The 23,558-nt window shown below is 40.5% G+C and overlaps 1 protein-coding gene across 4 annotated transcripts in view; it reads right to left on the bottom strand.

Annotated features, from left to right (window-relative positions):
- Positions 1–23,558, bottom strand: part of CDH13 (cadherin 13) — a 786,172-nt gene that overhangs the window by 421,841 nt on the left and 340,773 nt on the right. For 3 of the 4 annotated variants that reach the window (XM_073308069.1, XM_073308070.1, XM_073308071.1), the window contains exon 5: positions 1,344–1,496. In XM_073308069.1, the coding sequence (XP_073164170.1) occupies positions 1,344–1,496 (153 nt within the window). Of the gene's footprint in view, positions 1–882; positions 995–1,343; positions 1,497–23,558 lie in introns of those variants that run through there. The other variant, XM_073308072.1, reaches the window with a different exon arrangement.

Here is a 23,558-nt window from a genome sequence, read left to right as displayed (position 1 = left end):
AAGTTTCAGAGGCCAAGAGTGCTCCAAGCAGTTATACTCTTTGGAGGACTGCTCTGGTGGAGATCTCTGTGAGCAGGCAATGCTGGGAGATCATTCCTGGGAGGAGTGGTCAAGGAGCTCCCTTGCCCTAACTGAGCAAGCTCCAATGCTGGGCAAAAAACAACTTCCCAGGGGTGCAGGAATGGGGGGGGGGGCAAGGAGGCCATGGACCCTCCCACTTTTTACCAGCCATAAGGGTGAGAAACGGAAGGGAGGGGGTGGAGAGGAGTGAGCAGGAGGTGGAGCCTTGGGGAGAAGGGGTGGAGAGGAGTGAGGCAGAACTCCCACCACTCCTGCTTCTTCATTCTTGTTCTGAAGGCACAGCTGATCAGACACCTATCTCTGATGTGACCCTCATACAGAGAGAGCGTGGAGTACTAATGGGGACAGAGACATGAGGACAGTAAAGCACAGTGCATTCTCTGACCTCTGACAGTAAGAAGGAAATGTAGAACGGGCAGGATGGCTCCACCAGTTATGGTATCAGCTCAGAGTGTGAGGGAAGCCAGACTGCATGTGTGACTGTCCCTATGCGTACAGCTAGGGAAAACGCTCTGGCAGTAGTGCACAAGATGCGCACAGACCAGCTCAACTACTTGAACAAGAAAATTATTATAATATATATAAAATATTCTGAAGAATTCTACCTGCCAAACACATGGATATATGCTCCTGTTAACAACATTTTTGATAGCCCGTTGGACAGAGCTCCATGATTAGAAAGTAGAGCTGGATAATATATTGTTCCATGGACAGCTTGAGGAAATAAGAAGAGAAGCATAGAACTGGAATTAATCAATGTGGTGTGAAGAAAGTTTAATTGGACAGAAGGTTGTAAAACAAAGGAGGATTTGATAATACTTCCACTGCAATGTTCTCAAAGGAGACCTCTTTTTGTCCAAGCAGAACTTTGCGTTCATAAATCAACTTCATGCACAGTTTTCACAAACTGTCTCTAGGAGACACAAAGGATAGACTTTATGTAAACAAAACACAAATATTTATGTGTTGGTCTGACTCATAGCTCAGAAACAGGAAAGAAAAAGCAAGCGTTAGGAATCTGGATCTCCTCTCATTTAGAGATAATAAATATGACTGATTTGCATGCATGTGGGTGGGTATGAGAGTGTGTCCAGAAATTGCACGTGCAAGTGTTCATGTTCTGAAATTTTTTATACAAATAGTAGCATGCAATATTAATCAAAACACTGAACCTGTTGTACTCTCAAAAAGCAAACCTGAGCCACAGAAAAAAAGATACTTTGTGAGGAAGGGGTACAGGCCATAATGCTAAGACTACTCACTTGGTAAGTGGGAATGGCTTCTCTATCAAGGGACCGTGTCACTGAGATTTCCCCAGTGTTCTCATTGATTTTGAATGCTCCTTTTGGCTCTTGATCCACTCCCTTTCCAGAAAGTCGAAACTTTGATCCCTCTGTTCCGTCACTGTCGATAACCTGTTAGGTGAAAGTAACAAGTTAGGACCCAGCTCGACTGAACTGATCAAAACTCATATAAATGTAGTAATTCAACAGAAATAATTTTAAGCCTTACCCTAATGTGAAACTATATAATGAATTTCTTGACATTAAAAATGAAGCCATATAAAAAAAACAACACTTTAAATCATCCAGAAAACAGAGTGAAATTTTAGTATCTAAACCTGAAAAAACTTGATGTCAATAGGATTAGGTTAACTGTCAGTTAGTTACTAGCCTATCCCTCCCGCCCCCCGCAAGAGGAACTCCAGTTATCCAAGCTACTGTTATCCTGCCTATCCTATCTACTACAGCACTTGCCCACCAGCTAGGGGTGGCTGTGATTTGATTTTTCATTTAAATGGAAAAAAAATCAGAGACCTATTCCATTTAAGTGGGACAAAATTTGGAGACGTGATTTCCACTCTAAATAGTTAAAAAAAAAATCTCAGCAGCAACCGCCTACCACACAATGATTCCTAATTCATTTCAAAACAATCTAAAGTGAGACTGACATTGTTCCAGGCACACCCACCCCCAGGTTTAAAGCCAGGAAAATACTCCTAATTAAATATTTGGGTGCCCCTGCCATACATCGCTTAGCCATACAGATGGAATTCTTGTTCCTTTTATGTGTCTATTCGTGGATAACACTCCCTCTTTTCTCCATTTGAGAGAATGCCTAAAAATCCTTTTTCAAGTGTGTTCCACATGAGTGGTGGCACCATGTGTACACTTCTAGAGCTATGTGAAGTTTCTTACAAGCTAGAGGCTTTGCAAACTTGTATTTATACACAAGAACCTAAAAGGATTATAAACTAATCTTGCCCTATTATGCTGACAGTCTTGCCAAATCATTTTTTCCTATTGCTGTTTTCATGTTATTTTTGTTTCTACCATTTCGTTAATGTTTCCACAGAAACATTAAGTCAAATATTTATGTGCTGGTCTGAATCACAGCTCAGGAAAAAACAAAGGAAAAGTATTAGGAATTCTGGATCCACGCCCACTTAGAGTTAATAAATGCACAGATTGTTAATAATGTCCCTGAGGAAATTCATGTTTGTTGCCCTGTTACTGTGGGTTCAGCAATGCCTGTTTGCAGGTTATTGGGCAGTATGATTTTTGGTTAACCCAAACAATCATTATTCAATTTTTTAAATTTTAATTGAGTGAAAATTTGCCATAAGACAATACCCTACAAGAAAAAGAATGTCAGAGATAAAGTTTCTCCTCTCAAAAAAAATTTTTTGTGGGGGTGGGGAGGGTGGAATTTCTGTGTTATAAATCTGTTCCACCTTCTTTGTCTTCTCCTCCTCAGAACATAAATGGATTCCCCACTACCCTCATCCAATTCTGAATATGCCAAGGCAAAACACAGAGTCAGGATAGGTTGCCCCTATTCAACCAACAATCAGGCAAAACTCGCTTGGTGTCATGGTTCTTCTTCCATAGCAGGGCCCTTGGATCCCACTTTTGTCATTTCCTTGGGAGAGGGGAGAGCTGCTGGCCTGCTGGTCTCTACACGCTCTCTTCTGGGGCCGGATTCTGCCATCAACTCAACACATGCAACTTACACTCAAACCTACAAAACCAGTAAGTCTTTTATCTGCCCTCCCACCCCCTTGCAAATGCTAGTCCATCCTAGAGCACATCACGCCAACAAGCAATCCCTGCCAACAAGACTAGGGATCAAACTGCCCACATGCTATCATGGTTCTCTGAGTGTGCAGAGCTAACCTGGAGGTGAGCGGTATCAGAGAATAAGGATACATCTCAGAGGCACGTGCTTGATGTAGCGATGGAAAGCATGGAGCACCCGGAAGCCTGAAGTATCAGTTTCGCCTGACTGCTATTGTTTGGGACTGGCAGCAACAAGACTTTAAAAAAGTCATTTTTTAAAGTTTTGGTTTTTTAATGTTTAATTAGCCACAAGAGGGAGCTACTACATGCTCCCAGGAATATAACAGGACCATTAACATCTTCTAATTAAGATGCTCATATAAAGCTTCCATAAATCAAAGAAAGTGCATTTCCCAGTTCACACTAAGCTCAATACAGATGAAAAGTTTAATAAAAATCAGCCTTAATTTGCCATATGTTTCAGTGCTTCAACAAGAATAAGGAGGAAAGAACAGGATGACTGTCTAACATTGCTACTCATAAACGTGTTACTAAGACTAGTGTCTTAAATAGCACCATTCATGCCAAGATCTCAAAGTATATCACAAGTTGGGTGTTGTGATTCCCACTTTACAGATGGAGTAACTGAGGCACAGAAAACTTAAGGCTAAAATTTTCAATGCTGGGTGCTCCTAAATAAGTGGTCTGATTTTCAGGGAAGCTGACTGCCTGCAGCTAAGAATGGGCCACTCATATCAGGAGCCTGCATATGGATTTAGAAGGTCTGAATTTAGGTACCGTAAGTTGAAAAGTGTGGCTTAACATCAGGTCTCTTGATCATTAGTCTCCTATTTTATCTACTAGCTCACACTGCCCTGGGTATTTAAGAGTTCAAACACTATTTGAGTATAATGGAAACACAGCATGTATTACACTTTAGAAATTAAAAACTTTCTTAGCAATAACTTATAAGAAGCCATATAGAGCCAGGTTTTGCAAGGTGCTGAGTTCCTCTTGTGAGGTGCTAGTCACCCTCAGCTGCCATTAATTTCAATAGGATTTGAGAGTTCCCAAATCCATGCAGAAGATCCAGATCTCAGTTCATAATCATAGAATCATAGGACTGGAAGGGATCTCGAGAGGTCATCTAGTCCAGTCCCCTGCACTCATGGCAGGACTATGTATTATCTAGAACATTCCTGACAGGTGTTTGTCTAACGTGCTCTTAAAAATCTTCAATGATGAAGATTCCACAACCTTCCTAGGCAATTTATTCTAGTGCTTAACCACCCTGACCATTAGGAATTTTTTCCTAATGTCCATCCTAACCCTCCCTTGCTGCAATATAAGCCCATTGCTTCTTGTCCTATCCTCAGTGGATAGGAAGAACATTTTTTCTCCCTCCTCCTTGTAACAACCTTTTATGTACTTGAAAACTGTTATGTCCCCTCTTTTCCAGACTAAACAAACCCAATTTTTTCAATCTTCCCTCATAGGTCATGTTTAATCATTTTTGTTGCTCTTCTCTGGACTTTCTCCAATTTGTTTCACATCTTTCCTGAAATGTGGTGCCCAGAACTGAATACAATACTCCAGTTGAGACCTAATCAGAGCACAGTAGAGCGGAAGAATTACTTCTCATGTCTTGCTTACAATACACCTGCTAATAAATCACAGAATGATGTTCGCTTTTTTTGCAACAGGGTTATACTGTTGATTCATATTTAGGTTGAGGTCCACTATTACCCCCAAATCCCTTTCTGCAGTACTCTTCCTAGGATGGCAATGGGCCACCTGCGGCCCATGGGCCACACGGGGCCCATCAGGATCCGCTGGCAGGCCACGAGATAGCTTGTTTACAATGACAGTCTGCAAGCACGGCCTCCGACAGCTCCCAGTGGCCGCTGTTCCCGGCCAATGGGAGCCGCGGGAAGCTGCGGAACGCCACTCATTATGCCCTTCCAGCATGACTGTGAACTACTGATAACTACTCTCTGGGAATGAAGAAAAGGAGTACTTGTGGCACCTTAGAGACTAACCAATTTATTTGAGCATAAACTTTCGTGAGCTACAGCTCACTTCATCGGATGCATACTGTTTTGCACCCACCTTATAGCAGCTCCACCTAGGTTGCATTTCCCTAGTTTGTTTATAAGGAAGTCATGTGAGACAGTATCAAAAGCTTTATAAAGTCAAGATATACTACGTCTACCGCTTCCCCCTATCCACAAAGCTTGTTACCCTGTCAAAGAAAGCTATCAGGTTGGTTTGACCCAATTTGTTCTTGACAAATTCATGCTGACTATGACTTATCACCTTATTATCTTCTAGAGGTTTGCAAATTGATTGCTTCATTATTTGCTCCATATTTGCTTCTGTCTGGGTACGGAAGTTAAGCTGACTGATCCGTAATTCCCTGGGTTGTCCTTATTTCCGTTTTTATAGATTGGCACTATATTTGTCCTTTCCAGTCTTCTGCAATCTCTCCTGTCTTCCATGACTTTTCAGAGATAATTGCTAATGGCTCAGATTTCTCCTCAGTCAGCTCCTTGTGTATTCTCGGATGCATTTAATCAGGCCCTGGTGAATTGAAGACATTTAACTTGTCTAAGTAATTTTTATCTTGTTCTTTCCCTATTTTAGCCTTTGATCCTACCTCATTTTCACTGGCATTCACTATGTTAGACATCCAGTCACCAGAAACCTTCTTGGTGAAAACCGAAACAAAGAAGTCATTAAGCACCTCTGCTATTTCCACATTTTCTGTTATTGTTTCCCCCCCACCCCATTGAGTATGTACATAGTAATAATGTTATAGTAATACTTGTTCAGCTGGCCCTGAAATCCCAATGCCTTTTGCACACAGAAGACCCAAAATATGGCTATTAATTACACAGTGTACTCTGGTTTTGAATTGTTTTAAAGTTTAGAGTGAATTTCAATCCTTAAAACAAGGTATTGACAAGGCTGTATGTAGAGTATGACTAGCCTGAAGGGGAAGGATGGTCCAGAGGTTAAGGGACTAGAGAGAGACCGGTGCTCTATTCCTAAATTCACAACAGACTTCCTATGTGACCTCGGGAAAGCCACTTTGCTTCTCTTGCCTCAATTCCCCATATGCAAAATAGTGATAAAAGCACTTCTCTACCTCACAGAAAGAAAAGGAGTACTTGTGGCACCTTAGAGACTAACAAATTTATTTGATGCATCCGATGCATCCGATGAAATGAGCTGTAGCTCACGAAAGCTTATGCTCAAATAAATTGGTTAGTCTCTAAGGTGCCACAAGTACTCCTTTTCTTTTTGCTAATACAGACTAAACCCACCTCACAGAGGTGTTGTGGGGGTAAATGCATTTAAGACTGCCAGGTGCTATGAAACTATCATTAAGGAGGTCATATAAGAAGCGCCTTTGATAGACCAAAAGGAAAGACACTTAAGACAAAGTACTTGGCATCATGATCACCACTCTGTAGAAAATGGAATGTTACTGAGCTGGTAAAAGCTGCCTCTTGGCTGAAACATATTTAACCAACATGATTTTTCAGCAGACTGTGTGTCCCATCCAGCTAAGCTCATTTCAACAGTGTGATCCCTCAGTTGTTAGGGGCTTATCACAGCAATAAATCAGAGTATTCTCAAAAAAGGGAGATAAAAGCAACACCACCACCACATCCCCCAAGAGAGAAATATTTTTATAGTTCCGCAACCACAGCAATTCTGCCATCAACAACATTTATTCCATGTTAGTAAGCATGGAAGTGTCATTACTTAATAGCAGTTCACATGAAATATTTCCTGAATTTCTAAATCTTTACCACTGGCTCTCTGTATTTCAGAGATGTATCATTTCAGTCCTGCAAAGGGGCTCTAGCTCAGCTCCCAATGTGGTGCCCATATATGGGATGAGATTTTGAAAGCCATCTAAATTAACTAGACTGCTTTGAATATCTGGACCATGATGCTTGCACCCGTAACTCAACTAGGCCAAATTCTAATATTTTTGCCTGCAGTTTAATGTAATTTTTGCCTGCAGATAACCCATAAAACCATGTGCTTGCAATTAAAGGGTGAGAAATTGGCCCGTAACATGAATACTTGACCCCAGACACCAAACCAACTCTTGTGAAAACCCAGGAATGAAAGAAAAGGAAAATGTCAAGTTAATGTTTTTTCAGTAGTGTGGCAGGAACTGGGGAATACTGTACTTTCTTCCTTCTTCGACTATCTGCGATGCTATAAATATTTTACCTGGTTTTGTTGAAAGACTTAGTAAACACTTCTCTGTATTTCTTTCAGAGAAAGAATAGTTTACACAGTTAGTGAACAAACAGGCACATTTGAACTTCGCAAAGAAAACTATAACTCGGTTATTTTAATTTTAAAACTACATTTCCCTTTGCAAGCTTAATTAGATTCTCAGCCTCTACTCAATGTCACATCCCCAAGGGTCAATTTTAATTGGGAGAAACATGTGACTGGAGTGTGTTCTAATTTCACACTTTCAAGTGTATAATAAAAAGGCAATGTCTATTGGGCAAAAGCTACTTTTCCAAGATTAGCCATTCCTTTTTGGACTACTTTGGGCTACATTTTGTATTGGTTCTTTTTGCTACTACCTAAAAAATAAAAGTGACTATTGGGTAGGCTTTTCTTTGCAGCTTAAAGACAACATGACACAAACTATTATATTGCATAATGCAGATGAAAACATTTTTTGGAAATTGAAGTCTGCTTTACAGATAAATAAAAGTGCTAAGATATGCCTATACATAAATAAATTTGAACTTGGGAACTATTTTTTCTAGCTGTCATTACAAAATAGGAATGTATCTCTTTCTTCAATATTGCGATTATCTGTTCATAAATTTTGTAGAAATTAAAACGAATTATGAAAATAAAAAGACACAAACTTGTTCCCAATGTTGTATTTACACTCCTCTAATTCTGAACCTGTTTGGCATGGAAGACATCTTTGGAAACTAAGATCTAGTGCGCATGCTAAGTGCCTCTTGAGCAAGCTGCATATGTGTTTGCAAATCTGATTGGGAGAGAATTTATAGAAATCTTATATAAACATCTCCAGCACCTGCCAGATCCAAATGGAGAATCTAATTCATAAAGGCAATTATCATGTATCTGACTTTAAGCCACATGAAGTGCATCACGTGCCATATATCAACATCAAAGCGGCATTTGATTCAGTTGACGGGTCAGCACTTTAGCTCACACTGAAAGGAGATGGCATTCCAGACCTTCTGCTAACTCTGGTACACCGATCTTCACACCTGTATCGAATGAGAGTATGTGTTGGTTCATGGTTTTCAATGTGTTTCTACACAATCTCTGGTGTGCAGCACGGTTGCATTCTCGCCCTGGCACTATTCTGTCTAGCTATCAGCTGGATATTAGGACTTGCCCTTCACACATCAGAATCCAGGTTGGTCAAGAAGCATTCACCAACCAAGACCATGCAGCTGATGGTGCCCTGCTTGTGGAGAAGTCAGAGAATTTCGGCCCTGCCCTCCAAGATCTCCAAGACATCACCCACACTATGGGGTTAAATGTCTCATGACAGAAGACCAAGGTCCAGAACTTCAGAGCTGGGCCACCAAAACCCCCAGTTCAGGTGAGGGTGAGATCTTGGGGAGCATTGATGAGTTCCTCTACCTAGGCTGCAAGCAGAGTTCAAACAGTTGCAGCAAAACAGACAGACATTCTTTCACAACTAGGTCTTGCTGCCTCCTGCATTAATCCCACGCTTCTTCATCCATAAGCATGATGTCTTTGTCTCTGTGCATATTCAGGACCTATCAAACTTGTGTACTACCTGTATTGCTGTACGGAAACCTGGACCCTCTTACAGGCAGACATGGAGCAGTACTGACATTCTATATGTCCTGTCAGCATCAAATCCTGAGACTAAAGTGGTTTGATTTTGTGCAAAATGTCATAATTTCTCAGCAATCTGGCCTTCCTTCCATCACTCATTATATTCGAAAGCAGCATTGTATGATTTTTGGCAATGTTATCTGGATGGATAACAACACCCCAGCACACCATGCTCTCAAACTTTCCATTGATGCACAAGGGGATGCGTGCCCTGACTCCCTACCATCACCAGACCCAAAGATTTGTGGATTTGGAAGATTTAGCCAGATCTGGGAACTTTACAACACAACGCCTGGTATGACACCATCAACCATGGTTACTCTGGATGACACAATAATCATCAGTAAGCTATGTGTGTTTGATAATTTTAAGCACATGAATTCAATGGGACTATACACCTGCTCAGAATTAGTCACATGCTTAATTATGTTGCTGAAGCAAATCCTGTAGCTGGAAAACGGGTCATTACAAACATTAAACATTTTACTTTGAACAGGATTCATCCTCATTTGTGAATCTGAAATTTACCAAGGCAATTAAATTCACAAACCTTTCAGCAAAATGACTTGGTTGGAGTCCCAATCCTCTAGTAATCATTTTAACAAACTCTTGTTTCTAAACAACCAGGCCCTTCTTTTCAAGAGTGTCTTTTTGGTATAAATCATCTGAAGATCCTCTTTTGAAATGCAGCCAAAAAGTATCTTCTGGATATAAGGGCCATGAATTGTAATAGGGAACATACCACAGCAGAGGAGTTAAACCAAGAAGAACTTTGAATCAAGTTTGAGTCAGAGACACAGGGTGTCACAAATCTGTCCTTGGCAGAGCACCCGTTAGGAGCTACATGGAGAACACAAGTGTGAGGATCCAAAATGGCCCCACTCCAACAGTTCCTGCTGGCTGTGTTAGTCCAGCGAGGCTGGCGCTCTACCCTCTGGCTAAGGTCTGGCGACTGTCTTTCCCCCTCTCAGGGTACTAGGGAAACAAATGAAACAGTCCGCAGTCAACAAAAGAGATTAAATAAAAGCACTAAGGAAAAGAAAGAAAACCTGTAGGCAGCTTCAGTCAGGATATTGGCCTCTCTTACTGCAGAGAGCCTTGGAAGCGCTACGGCGTTCACAGGGTCTCCAGCATAAGTCTCAGTCTCTTTCTCCTACTTAGCCCAGGGGATCCAAGTTTTCCTGTGGGCAAGGGCAGAGGTTCTGTTGGCTGTCAGACCTCTCCCTGGGAGCTAGGGAACCCAACAGCCTGTTCCCTTGCCCGGGTTGCCCCCCTCTGAGTAGAGTTCCCTCCTTTTAACTCTTCCTCCTGTCCTGACATGATTCCAAGTGCAGAGGGGTGGGGCCGCTCTAGCCCAAAGCAGCTCCTTAACCCCTCCATGCTGCAGTGGAGTTTGTCTACCCCACCACAAGGGTCCACACACCAAAAAAGAAAAAGAAAAAGGTCTACTCATTCACACACCTACATTAATACATTAAGGCCCTGAACCTGCAACTGACTCCTCATGGGTCGACCCCTTTAACTGGAAGTTTGTTGATGGGGCTCTTCATCAGTGCACGGGGCTTGCTTTCATAGAATCAATTGTAGGATTGAGGCCTACAGGTTTCTCCTGCAGTTACTGCACATGTCATGCAAACTGGGGATTTAACTATACAAATTAGCATTTTGACACTGAATATTTGCATACACATGCAAATATGGTAACTGAATGCACAGGTGAATGCTGACTTTTTGCAATCTCCTTTTGCCTTTAATTTATGAGAGGCAAGAAGAAGATTCCCTGATTGTAAGCAACGTTTACTTGACCTGTGGTTTCAAGCAAACTCTGGAACTGACAAATTCACAACCGCTGCAGTAGATTATTATTATTTCATTGGTCTGGATTTGCTACACTACAGAATATATATTGACTATTTTGACTGGGCAGAATTTATAGCCACAGAGTTTCATGTTCTCAAAGGAATACATTTGGAGTTATCATCAGTGCCTGGATTTTACACTGGTTTACTTGGCCTTTCAATTACCATAGTCTAATCATTGTTTAAGTTTACTAGATTTACTCTGTCCATTGAAGGAAGATTGCACTGCTTAAGAGAATTTGAGGATTGATGTCTGTTTAAGTGACAAGCGGCTAGAGTAGCTCCAAATATGTAGTTAGCTGTCAGGAAAATTTGATTAAGTGACAAATATTTTTTTAAAAAAATCTCAAATGAACTCTTTAAAAAAAGGGGAGGGGGAGGGAGATTTTTCCATACAAGGAATTATATGGGATTTATGGAGATGATTTATTAAAAACCTATAATTGTGATCTAAAAGGCAAATATTCAGAAATAGCATTTAATGGTTTCTCATTGGCGGGATTCAGGATATGGGATAGACCAGACAATATGCAATCATCATGCATGTACCTAAGAGATTGTAAGTAAATGGGAGAATAGGAGTAAATATCTAGTTCAGTATTGTTTTCCCAATATTATCTTAAGTATTATCTAGTCTAAATATGCTGCACTTTCTTTGTAATAGTTCTTAACCTAAGACTAAAAAATCCCTTCAATTACATTTATATTTTGACATTCAATAGCCAGAATGAACCATAAGTGACTCTCTAGATTCTGCATTCCTGATGTAACTCCAACAAAATCAATCCAGCAGTGAGTGTGGCTAGGGTTGCAAACCCTCCAGGATTGTCCTGGAGTCTCCAGGAATTAAAGATTAATAATCAATTAAATATTATGTCATATGAAGAAACTTCCAGGAATACATCCAACCAGAATTGGCAACACTAGGTGTAGCCTGCTTCACACAAAATGATAAACAAACTTTCCTTGCAGGTATTAATATACTGAAGACTGTACTCTGAAATATACAAGCGCATAAACAAGTTGTTGCGTTTCCCAGAGCTCCTGCTAGAGTGCTATGATTGCACTGCCCCCCCGCCGCCGCCCCACACATTTAGCTGTCATGATTACTAACGGTAAAAGCTCTTCCCCCTGTGCTAATATAAACACAGGAATTATTAAAACACAAAGGTAGAAAAAAATCTCTCCCCACCAATGCTGTTTACTTGTTTGATGTTTGTTTTCACTTGATGCTTATGTAACCCACCATGGCAGCATTTTATACACACTTTGCACATGTGTAAATGACGGCACCAGGTGTGACGCAGTGGAGACTCACCCCCAATATATTTAGCATTCTGCTGACTTTCCCACACAGGCACACGTACAGCTTGAAACCTAAGTAGCAGCTTTTCCCCAGCTACAGCCATGTCTGATTTTGAAATGGTCTCTAGAGAACATCACTCTGGAAAGCAAAACCCAGCCTGGGGCTAAGAAGAGTCAGCTGCTAGCTTCTCACTTTTGGCTACAGTTGCAACCACCACACCAACCTGTCAGCTACAGTCCCCAGTCTTTTGGGCAATGCCTCCAGGGGAAGCAAAAAAAAAAAATGAATCAGGATTGGGATTAGGTGGAAACCACCAATGGAAACAGAGCTGCCGGGATTATGGAATAAGAATTGTGGGTAGAGGGATCCAATTTGGGACTGAGTAGGAGTAGCAAAGTGAGCCCCACAGGGTACATGAATGCAAGAGGAGTCTTCCAGCCAACCTGACCCATCCCTGGAAATGAATGTTCAGTTTGTATTTAGAGAAAGAAAAGAAAGATTGTGCCGGATTTTATTTTGATTTAACCAACTGCCCAGCCCAAGTCTCTTTCTTTGAGAATACTGTGGAGTTGAGGGAAGACTCAGAGAAAAAACATTCAGGCTGTACCAGAAAAATGTAGAAATATTTTTAACTGAACATTTTCAAAACCAGTGAGTTGCTAACAAAGTTCTGTGTAAATTTGGTTTCATAATATTAACCCGAAGACAATGCAATTCTTCTGGATGTTTTTAGAACCTGCTTAGCACCCAATTCCGATATGTAGCAAATAACCCACGGATCTAATTATAGATTTTTCTCAGTCACTAGTTCCCTAGGAAACAAATCCATGACTCATGACTTGCACATGGAAGGTCATAGTAGGAAGATAAATATTTTAATGTGTATTGAAACTTATCTAGAGGTCACAGGTCTGCATCTCAGCAAATGTTGGCACTTCTGTCAAGGACAGAAGGCTGCTATATTTGATGGCTATCTCAAGTATTTAATACCTTAAACATTTTAATCTAGTAAAGCACTTAATGCTTTAATGATAAACAATACTTCATTGTTTTTAATGCAATAAACAAAGAATTTCATGCTTTCTTTTTGCAAGTGCATGTTATTGAATATGGCTCACTTCTCGACTTAGACATGAAAAACAGTCACACGACAATAAGAAACATCTGGAAAGTATCTGAAATATGTCAAAAAGTGAGACAGAAAATGGAAGTATGAATGATACTTCAAAGTATGAATGATAAATAAAATGTAGTGTTTGTCCTGAAATTTGCTTCTAAAGTTAGCATAAAATGTCAGAACAAACTGATCCAACAACTCTGTCAATAAGATTGTAGCTGCACTACTAGAATGAAAAAAAATGTGAGAAGTGGTGCTTCATTTTCAACCAGTATCACAAAAGAAGCTTAGAATATAATTCATGCTGAAACCAACCCATGTGTAAATGAAGAACTAGAGGGGGATAGGGGTGATTTGGGGGCAGCAGGGAGAAAACAAGGAGTGATTTAAACATAAGTTCCTTGTGTCACGGTCGTCCCCATCCCCAACTTTGAATGGTTCTAGTTCTGGCCCACATACAGTAACAATAGGTAAAATCTCACTGTACGTAAGAAGACAAAAGTCCTAGTCACACTCCACATGACAATCACCCTGGTTCAATGTGAGTTAAATGATGCATAGGTCTTGTGCTGGCCTCAGCAGAAGGGTGAATTTCAAAGTATGTAAGGATTCTAGGATTTAACTATTTACACTCATAGGGCACATTCTCTCTGTGTGTATGTGGACAGATAGATTACACAGATAATCTAATTTTCAATATTTTCAGTTTCTCGACACTGCTTTTTTGGCTCTGCCATCTTGATCTTCTGTTTTCACATTCTTTTCTCACCAGCTGTTTTTCCTCTCTCCCGTGACTCTGCTCCTTTCCTTTCTCAAATGCCATCCACTTGTGCCAGCGTAGCTTTTGCCCTTTTGTCCCTAATTGACTGACTTCTCTTTAGCTAGAAAATAACAGAAAAAATGAACTCAGCCAAAATGAATGTTACCAACAACCAAATCACTCCTGAAAGCAAAACTGTGGGTTTAAATTATTGCCCAGCTCTTATATTGTGCTTTACTTCCCTAACTCCATCTAATCTCCTCGTTATATTTTCCCTGTCTGGATCTCACTGTTGGATCTTATTGTCTCTGCTTGACCACTTTGTAACAGAGGAAACAAAGAGAATCAAAGACAATGTGTCTGAACTCTGACCTACAAGGACCACATCTCCAGACTGGTGAGTAACCTAGTATCCCATCACATTCAACCATTGTCCTTTCTGCTGAGAGTACCAACAAGATGACCAATTACTGCCTGTGGCAGTGGTGGGTTTTGACCTAGACACACTTGTCTACTAGTAGCTGGGAACAATTTATTTCATACAGGCTACTGAACCACATCTGGATGGCAAAGAAATTCAGAAACAACCACAAGAGCACGATAAGAACCAGTGACATAGCCGTGCAAGGCTCTGGGACCAATAATGGTCCCTCCTGACCTAAATATCTATGAATCCTTCAGCCACTAAAGTCAGTCCAGGATCCAGCCCAACATCTATACTTCATTTCCAATCCCTGAGTCTTTTAGCTCTCCCTGAAAGATACTACCTGAATATATAAATTTATTATCTTAATGGACCAATATAAAATTCTCATTATATATGTGTAAACTAAATAATCACTCTCTCTATATGTATTATACCTTGACTCAGTCTCATTTTTAAGATAAATAAGTGTTTGTGCTGCTGCCCTTAAACCTAATTTAATTTACACAAGAGAAATACGCGAAATAAATGTTTCCTGGCCTAAAAGAGCATTAAACCAGTAAACTCGTTTACTTTGCACATCAGACTGGCTTTAGTGAATATTAACACACACACAGAAATCTGCTTCTGGATTTTAATGCTATTATTTACTTACACTAATGGGAATGATTATATTGTTTATTGTGTTGCATATTAAATACGAGGAAATATAGGTCTTCAGTTAGAAAATGGGCGTAGGATGACTAACTCTAGAGGAAAATGGGACTTTTGTACACCAGTGGAATTTTACCACACAATATGACAAATTTATTTTGTATGGCATCTTCTATACAACTTGAATCATAAAATACTTTGGACACAATCTTGCTCCCAGGGAAGCACATGGCAAAATTCTCATGGATTTCAGTGGGAGAAGGTAGGTTCAGGTGCTTTCTGTAGTTAAAATGCTACAGGACTTGCAGATAGGGAATCAATCATAGAATCATAGAATATCAGGGTTGGAAGGGACCTCAGGAGGTCATCTAGTCCAACCCCCTGCTCAAAGCAGGACCAATCCCCAACTAAATCATCCCAGCCAGGGCTTTGTCAAGCCTGACCTTAAAAACCTCAAAGGAAAGAGATTCCACCACCTCCCTAGGTAATGCATTCCAGTGCTTCACCACCCTCCTAGTGAAAAAGTTTTTCGTAATATCCAACCTCGACCTCCCCCACTGCAACTTGAGACCATTACTCCTCGTTCTGTCATCTGCTACCACTGAGAACAGTCTAGAGTCATCCTCTTTGGAACCCCCTTTCAGGTAGTTGAAAGCAGCTATCAAATCCCCCCTCATTCTTCTCTTCTGCAGACTAAACAATCCCAGTTCCCTCAGCCTCTCCTCATAAGTCACGTGTTCCAGTCCCCTAATCATTTTTGTTGCCCTCCGCTGGACTCTCTCCAATTTTTCCACATCCTTCTTGTAGTATGGGGCCCAAAACAAGACACAGTACTCCAGATGAGGCCTCACCAATGTGAAATAGAGGGGAACGATCACATCCCTTGATCTGCTGGCAATGCCCCTACTTCTACAGCCCAAAATGCTGTTAGCCTCCTTGGCAATAACGGCACACTGTTGACTCATATCCAGCTTCTCATCCACTGTAACCCCTAGGTCCTTTTCTGCAGAACTGCTGCTTAGCCATTCGGTCCCTAGTCTGAAGCAGTGCATGGGATTCTTCTGTCCTAAGTGCAGGACTCTGCACTTGTCCTTGTTGAACCTCATCAGATTTCTTTTGGCCCAATCCTCTAATTTGTCTAGGGCCCTCTATATCCTATCCCTACCCGCCAACATATCTACCTCTCCTCCCAGTTTAGTGTCATCTGTAAACTTGCTGAGAGTTCAGTCCACCCCATCCTCCAGATCATTAATGAAGATATTGAACAAAACTGACCCTTAGGGCACTCCGCTTGATACTGGCTGCTAACTAGACATGGAGCCATTGATCACTATGCATTGAGCCCGACGATTTAGCCAGCTTTCTATCCACCTTATAGTCCATTCATCCAGCCCATACTTCTTTAACTTGCTGGCAAGAATACTGTGGGAGACCGTGTCAAAAGCTTTGCTAAAGTCAAGAAATAACACGTCCACTGCTTTCCCCTCATCCACAAAGCCAGTTATTTTGTCAAAGAAGGCAATTAGATTAGGCAGGCATGACTTGCCCTTGGTGAATCCATGCTGACTGTTCCTGATCACTTTCCTCTCCTCTAAGTGCTTCAGCATTGATTCCTTGAGGACCTGCTCCATGATTTTGCCAGGGACTGAGGTGAGGCTGACTGGCCTGTAATTCCCCGGATCCTCCCTCTTCCCTTTTTAAAAGATGGGCACTACATTAGCCTTTTTCCAGTCATCCGGGACCTCCCCCGATTGCCATGAGTTTTCAAAGATGATGCCCAATGGCTCTGCAATCACATCCACCAACTCCTTCAGCACTCTCAGAGGCCAGTGCATCCAGCCCCATGGACTTGCACTAGTCCTTTTCTAAATAGTCCCGAACCACTTCTTTCTCCAGAGAGGGCTGGTTACCTCCTCCCCAGGCTGTGCTGCCCAGTGCAATAGTTTGGGAGCTGACCTTGTTCATGAAGACAGAGGCAAAAAAAGCATTGAGTACATTTGCTTTTTCCACATCCTCTGTCACTAGGTTGCCTCCCTCATTCAGTAAGGGGTCCACACTTTTCTTGACTTTCTTCTTGTTGCTAATATACCTGAAGAAACCCTTCTTGTTACTCTTAACATCTCTTGCTAGCTGCAACTCCAAGTGTGATTTGGCCTTTCTGATTTCACTCCTGCATGCCTGAGCAATATTTTTATACTGCTCCGTGGTCATTTGTCCAGTCTTCCACTTCTTGTAAGCTTCTTTTTTTGTGTTTAAGATCAGCAAGAATTTCACTGTTAAGCTAAGCTGGTCACCTACCATATTTACTATTCTTTCTACACATCGGGATGGTTTGTTCCTGTAACCTCAATAAAGATTCTTTAAAATACAGCCAGCTCTCCTGGACTCCTTTCCCCCTCATGTTATTCTCCCAGAGGATCCTGGCCATCAGTTCCCTGAGGGAGTCAAAATCTACTTTTCTGAAGTCCAGGGTCCGTATTCTGCTGCTCTCCTTTCTTCCTTGTGTCAGGATCCTAAACTCGACCATCTCATGGTCACTGCCTCCCAGGTTCCCATCCACTTTAGCTTCCCCTACTAATTCTTCCAGGTTTGTGAGCAGCAGGTCAAGAAGAGCTCTGCCCCTAGTTGGTTCCTCCAGCACTTGCACCAGGAAATTGTCCCCTACATTTTCCAAAAACTTCCTGGACTGCCTGTGCACCGCTGTATTGCTGTCCCAGCAGATATCAGGGTGATTGAAGTCTCCCATGAGAACCAGGGCCTGCGATCTAGTAACTTCTGCGAGTTGCCGGAAGAAAGCCTCGTTCACCTCATCCCCCTGGTCTGGTAGTCTATAGTAGACTCCCACCATGACATCACCCTTGTTGCTCACACTTCTAAACTTAATCCAGAGACTCTCACATTTTTCTGCAGTTTCACACCAGAGCTCTGAGCAGTCATACTGCTCTCTTACATACAATGCAACTCCCCCACCTTTTCTGCTCTGCCTGTCCTTCCTAAACAGTTTATATCCACCCACGACAGTACTCCAGTCATGTGAGTTATCCAACCTAGTCTCTGTTATTCCAATCACATCAGAATTCCTTGACTGTGCCAGGACTTCCAGTTCTCCCTGCTTGTTTCCCAGGCTTCTTGCATTTGTGTATAGGCACTTAAGGTAACACGCTGATCGTCCCGCTTTCTCAGTATGAGGCAGGAGCCCTCCACTCTTGTGCTCTCCTGCTTGTGCTTCCTCCTGGTATCCCACTTACCTCAGGGTTTTGGTCTCCTTCCCCAGGTGAACCTAGTTTAAAGCCCTCCTCACAAGGTTAGCCAGCCTGCTTGCGAAGATGCTCTTCTCTCTCTTCGTTAGGTGGAACCCGTCTCTGCCTCGCACTCCTCCTTCTTTGAACACCATCCCATGGTCAAAGAATCCAAAGCCACCTCTCCTACACCACCTGCATAGCCATTGGTTGACTTCCACAATTCGACAGTCTCTACCCGGGCCTTTTCCTTCCACAGGGAGGATGGATGAGACCACCCCTTGTGCCTCAAACTCCTTTATCCTTCTTCCCAGAGCCACGTAGCCTGCAGTGATCTGCTCAAGGTCGTTCTTGGCAGTATCATTGGTGGCCCTGTAGGCATACAGTCCAGGGATTCTTAAACTTTGTGATAGTGTGACTCACATCTTAATGGAGAGATTAGGCATCTACATTGGAAAATATTGGCCTAAATTATTTGTTCTTCAAAGCATTTCAGTAAAGTGCGTGAACATCTTAAGAAACAGTTGAAATGAAGGAGGAGAGCCGTTAGCATGTGACTTTCCAGCAGCAAGTAATCTACAGGATGCCAGGGCTCCACGGACCATGGGTTGGGAATTGCTGCTCTTGCCCACACTCTGGTAGGAAAAATTATTCTGTTTGCAAATACAATAAACTATTGTACTATTGTTTTAATTTCTTTCCCATTCCCCTCCCCTCTGTGAAAATGTACAGAGGAGCATATGTCCCTCCAGAGTTAATGGGGCTACTCATGTAAGTGAGAGCTCAAATATGCGAGCAAGGGTTTCACAATTTAGACCCCACGTGTGTGTTAGATGGATTCACTTTTTTTTGCCAACAATTTGCATGCTATACATACATCTCCTGATATACTTCCACCACAGCCTCTCCTGAGGGAGAATCAGAAGATTGAAAAGAAAAGAGAAAAGGTCATTTTTTGAATGAGCAATAAATTATCTTACCCTTGTATGTTTAAGAGATTGCATTATCTGTGAGGGTATTTGCACATTTACCCATTCTTCACTTTTAATTTCCATACCTTCTCAGAGGGTTTGAGGGCTTTTTAATGGTGACATTCCTTGGCATATCCATGTTTTAACAGTAGCAACGTTAACTCAAAGTTAACGACTTTTGTTGGTGATTTGATATTTGACTTTCATCTCCCCTGATGAGGTTCAGCTTTCAATTTTATTCAGTATTTGGGCTGTGAAATTAAACTTTTTTCCAAGTGACAGAACTGCCAATAAGGTACACTGAGATGTACTGTCACTCTGTGTAAGTCTGATTTTTGCCCAGACTGCTTCTAAAAAAAAAAAAACCCTTTTATTTAAACTTGTTTTGAATGAATGAGAACTCTTAAAGCTCTACAGCATCCTCACATTAGGGTTTGGAATAATTGCTCAGTGCAATAAACAGCTCACTCTCTCCTCTTCTTAATTCCTTTCTCCAACTTTCCCCAGAGATAAGGGTTCAAAATGCACAATAAATCTCAGGATTATTAGCAACTCTAACGTGAAGGTAAAATGTTGTTCTTTGCCATTGTTCGTCTTTGCTTTCACTCTTTAAAAAAATCAATATTTTACCTTAATGAATGTTTATTCTTGGTAGAAGTAGAAACGTAATGGCTCAAACTACAGGTTCCAGTGTGCAAAACACCTCTATAACATAACAATTAGCAACAGAGTTACATTAGTCTCTCAAGAAGCTTTCAGATGACTAGATGATAATTGCAATGCAATTTTACTTTCTTCTGTATATTACTCTTCATGCAGTCATACTAAGGAATTATAGACTCAATCAAAAGTTAAAATTAGCAGCAAAGCATATACAATTCCCAAACTAATCATTTTCAAAATACAAAACAGCAAGTCTAAGCTTGGTTTTTAAACCCTCAGAAGCTAGAAAGGTCTCCAGGTTCAACTAACAACTAGGCCACTATAATTTATAATGACTGACAGATGACAGATCCCACCTTGACAGTGGCAGCAGTTGCCTATCAGTTCCATTGTTGATGGTATGTAACACTTTTTATGAAAATGTAATATTCATTCAGTAAGTTACAAAGCCCTACACCTGGATTTCTATAATCACATTACTTGGAATAACACGTGGAAATAAGAGGACCAATATTTGTCAATCCAAGACTATAAACAGAACTGTTAAATCTATTAAAGGAGAAAATGGAAGGCAGTGAAATAACTTAGAAAATGGAAGAGCAATTTTATAGTCAAAAGCTGCTTAACAAAAAGCCAGCAAAGCAACAGTAGAGTGGGAGTAAAGTACTCATGTAACTTAATGTACCTAAGTAATCTAGCCTCGCACTAGAGTTCTATACCTAATTAACTTGCCAAATCCTGCATCACCTAATCAAGAGAGCTAGTCAACTTGCACAACTCTTTTAGAATCATGTCCACAGAATTATTTTACAACTGAGCCTTATTATTTAAAAAAGGATTAAGGAAAAGTAAATATTAGCCTATATGCATCTGATTACAACTGGGCTGATTATTACATCCAAATTCCTGGGATTAACATATCATCATAGAAATCATACGGAAAAGACAGATTCTTAGATCTTCTCTATTCCCCTCCCAGTGTAGGATTGTTCCTATCAGCAGTGCTATGTCTTCAGTCTACCACAATACATTTCACTTTCAGGATTTTTTTCCCATTTCAAGCTTAAGATTTTCTTTGTTTATTTTCCTCCCTTAGCTGTTAACTATAGTGCCTTGGACTATTTCATAAAAATGGCTCTCCATTGCGGATTCCAACCTTCTAATACTTGTGTACACATATACTGTACACAATCAGTCGTATAGCAAAACTATACATATTTAGGGACAGATACTCAGCTGATATAAAACACCATCTGAGGAGCTGGTCCATAATAGTAACTGAAATCTTCCTTTACACTGTAAGTCAATTTCTCCATCCCATTCATATGTTCCCCCGACCCTGCCTTTTGTATGTCCTACAATTTGTTCACATTCTTCTGATTGAAAGGAACTGAATTTAAACTGGGGAAGATTAAGTAAGCAAAGGAAACCATATACAAAAATTGATTTTGAAATATTTGCCAAAACTCTGTAATACATAATCTCTTTTTTGCATTAACACATAAATCCTGATTTTTTAACTAATCAGCTAGAACCTTGAAAATAAATTGATCCTGACTTGAAAAAAAATTATCAATACTTTACAGAGCTAGCTACATTTCCCAGTAGGCTGACTTGGGGAAGTGCATGGGTGAAATCCTGGCTGTACTGAAGTCAATAGCAACACTTCAAATTTTTCCCCCATAGTCACTGTGACCCTCACAAATGCAATAGGAAAATGCAGGGTGAATCTGTGCTTCCCAAAGTCTTGCTGGATTTTCCACTGTCTGGAAGATCATCTTGAAGGATCGTGGGAAATGTAGCTATACTATTATATGTCACTCAGAATTTTTGCAAAACTCTTTTTGGACCAAAGTTATTTTATCAATTTGTTAAAGGATATTAAATGCTTCAACAAACAGATACAAAATACAATAGCTATCACAGCTATATATTTATAGATAGCTATGAAAGGAATAAATAAAGTTTTAAGAGGTTGTAAAAGGCTATATACAAGGGAACCATAAAACCACAAACAAACAAAGGCCCAGAAAAGCCTCTAAATAATACAATTCTGTCCCTTTCTCTAATTTGGATGGCTTCATGAGAACATTAAGGAGCAAGGTATCTTTGGTACATCATAAATGCTGAAGAATTCCTTTGGTTACACTCCATAGGGAGAAAAGATTGATGCATTTTTGTGGCATTTCAGACTTGTGCTTGCACATTGAAATTGGAATAATTAGGTGGGTTGGCATTGTTCTATTTTGTAATATGTATGAGGGTGAAATCCTGGTCCCACTAAAGTAAATGAGAAAGCTCTCATTGACGTCAATGTCGTTAGAATTTCACCCAGGAAATTTGCATTATATCAAATACATCAAATAGAGAAACAATGCTGTAAACATGGTTGCCTATTTTGTTTTAATGTGGAACATTAAAGTTAATTTCAGCAAGCTGTTTTCAGTTTGGTATATTATACATTAGCATACATATCTGTAATGGCCTGATCAAATGTCCATTGAAGTCAATGGAAAAATTCCTATTGACTTCTGTGAACTCTGGGTCATCTGAGGCCTTCACTGTTGATGATTTAGTCCGATAGTACATGTAGAGATGGAGTGGAAACCAATGACAGATTGAGCAACGTCTCGTAATCAAACCTTGAAATATTTTTTTATATACCATGCCTAAAACAGCTGTTTCTGACAAGAAAGAACAAAACCAGTCTACCAGAATTATAACATGAAATGATCAAAATGATTAAAACAATTAAAGTTAGGGAGTTTTTCAAAAATGTTAACACAAGTTGTTAAATGCTAGTGCAACAAATATTCATCATAAGATGGGAAGAGAAGGTTGTGTGCACCAGGGAGAGCAGAAGTAAAATACCTGTCACGTTTTCTGCCAAGACTTCTCAGAGCAGCTAATGAGAAAATATGTTCATCTGAAACTTGCAGCTTAGCTCTTTATGGTGCTCAGTGATAATAAAGACACAAACATACTTTGTTCCACGTTAACTCTGCACTTCTATTGTTCAGCTCTTTTCTATTCATAGCCATATATTTTGATTAGTGGTAAAGATATCCTAAAGTAGAATGGCCTGAAATAAGACAAAGTATTTGGGCTATGCACAGCCAGTGTTAGTAAATGAAGCTTGGTACCTTAGAGGTCAACAAAGTCCAAGGGTAGATTTCTGGCTCTGATGGAGTCAGGGGGAGTTTTGTGTTTATTTGACTAGACCATGATTTCACCCAAAGAATTTTCAATACATGAATGATCTGTATTAAATAAAGTCAAATACACTTATTCTATACAGCATATAGTTTGCAGAACAGGAGCCAGTGAATAAGGAATGCATGCTATATTCCACTCGTGTTCATTGGCTAACATATGAAGCTCTTTTGCTTTATTGAGCTATAAACTATGAAGAGTAATTATTTGTTAAAACACACACATGCACACACAGCAGACTAACTTTATCCCTGACATAAGTCTACTAAAATAGGAAAGGTTACAACAAGGAAGCATTTGGGACAGCCTTTTCTCTTATT

Source organism: Lepidochelys kempii, chromosome 12, assembly GCF_965140285.1.
Source record: "Lepidochelys kempii isolate rLepKem1 chromosome 12, rLepKem1.hap1, whole genome shotgun sequence".
Classification (NCBI taxonomy): Eukaryota; Metazoa; Chordata; order Testudines; family Cheloniidae; genus Lepidochelys; species Lepidochelys kempii.
This window is presented reverse-complemented; position numbering and strand designations above follow the sequence as displayed.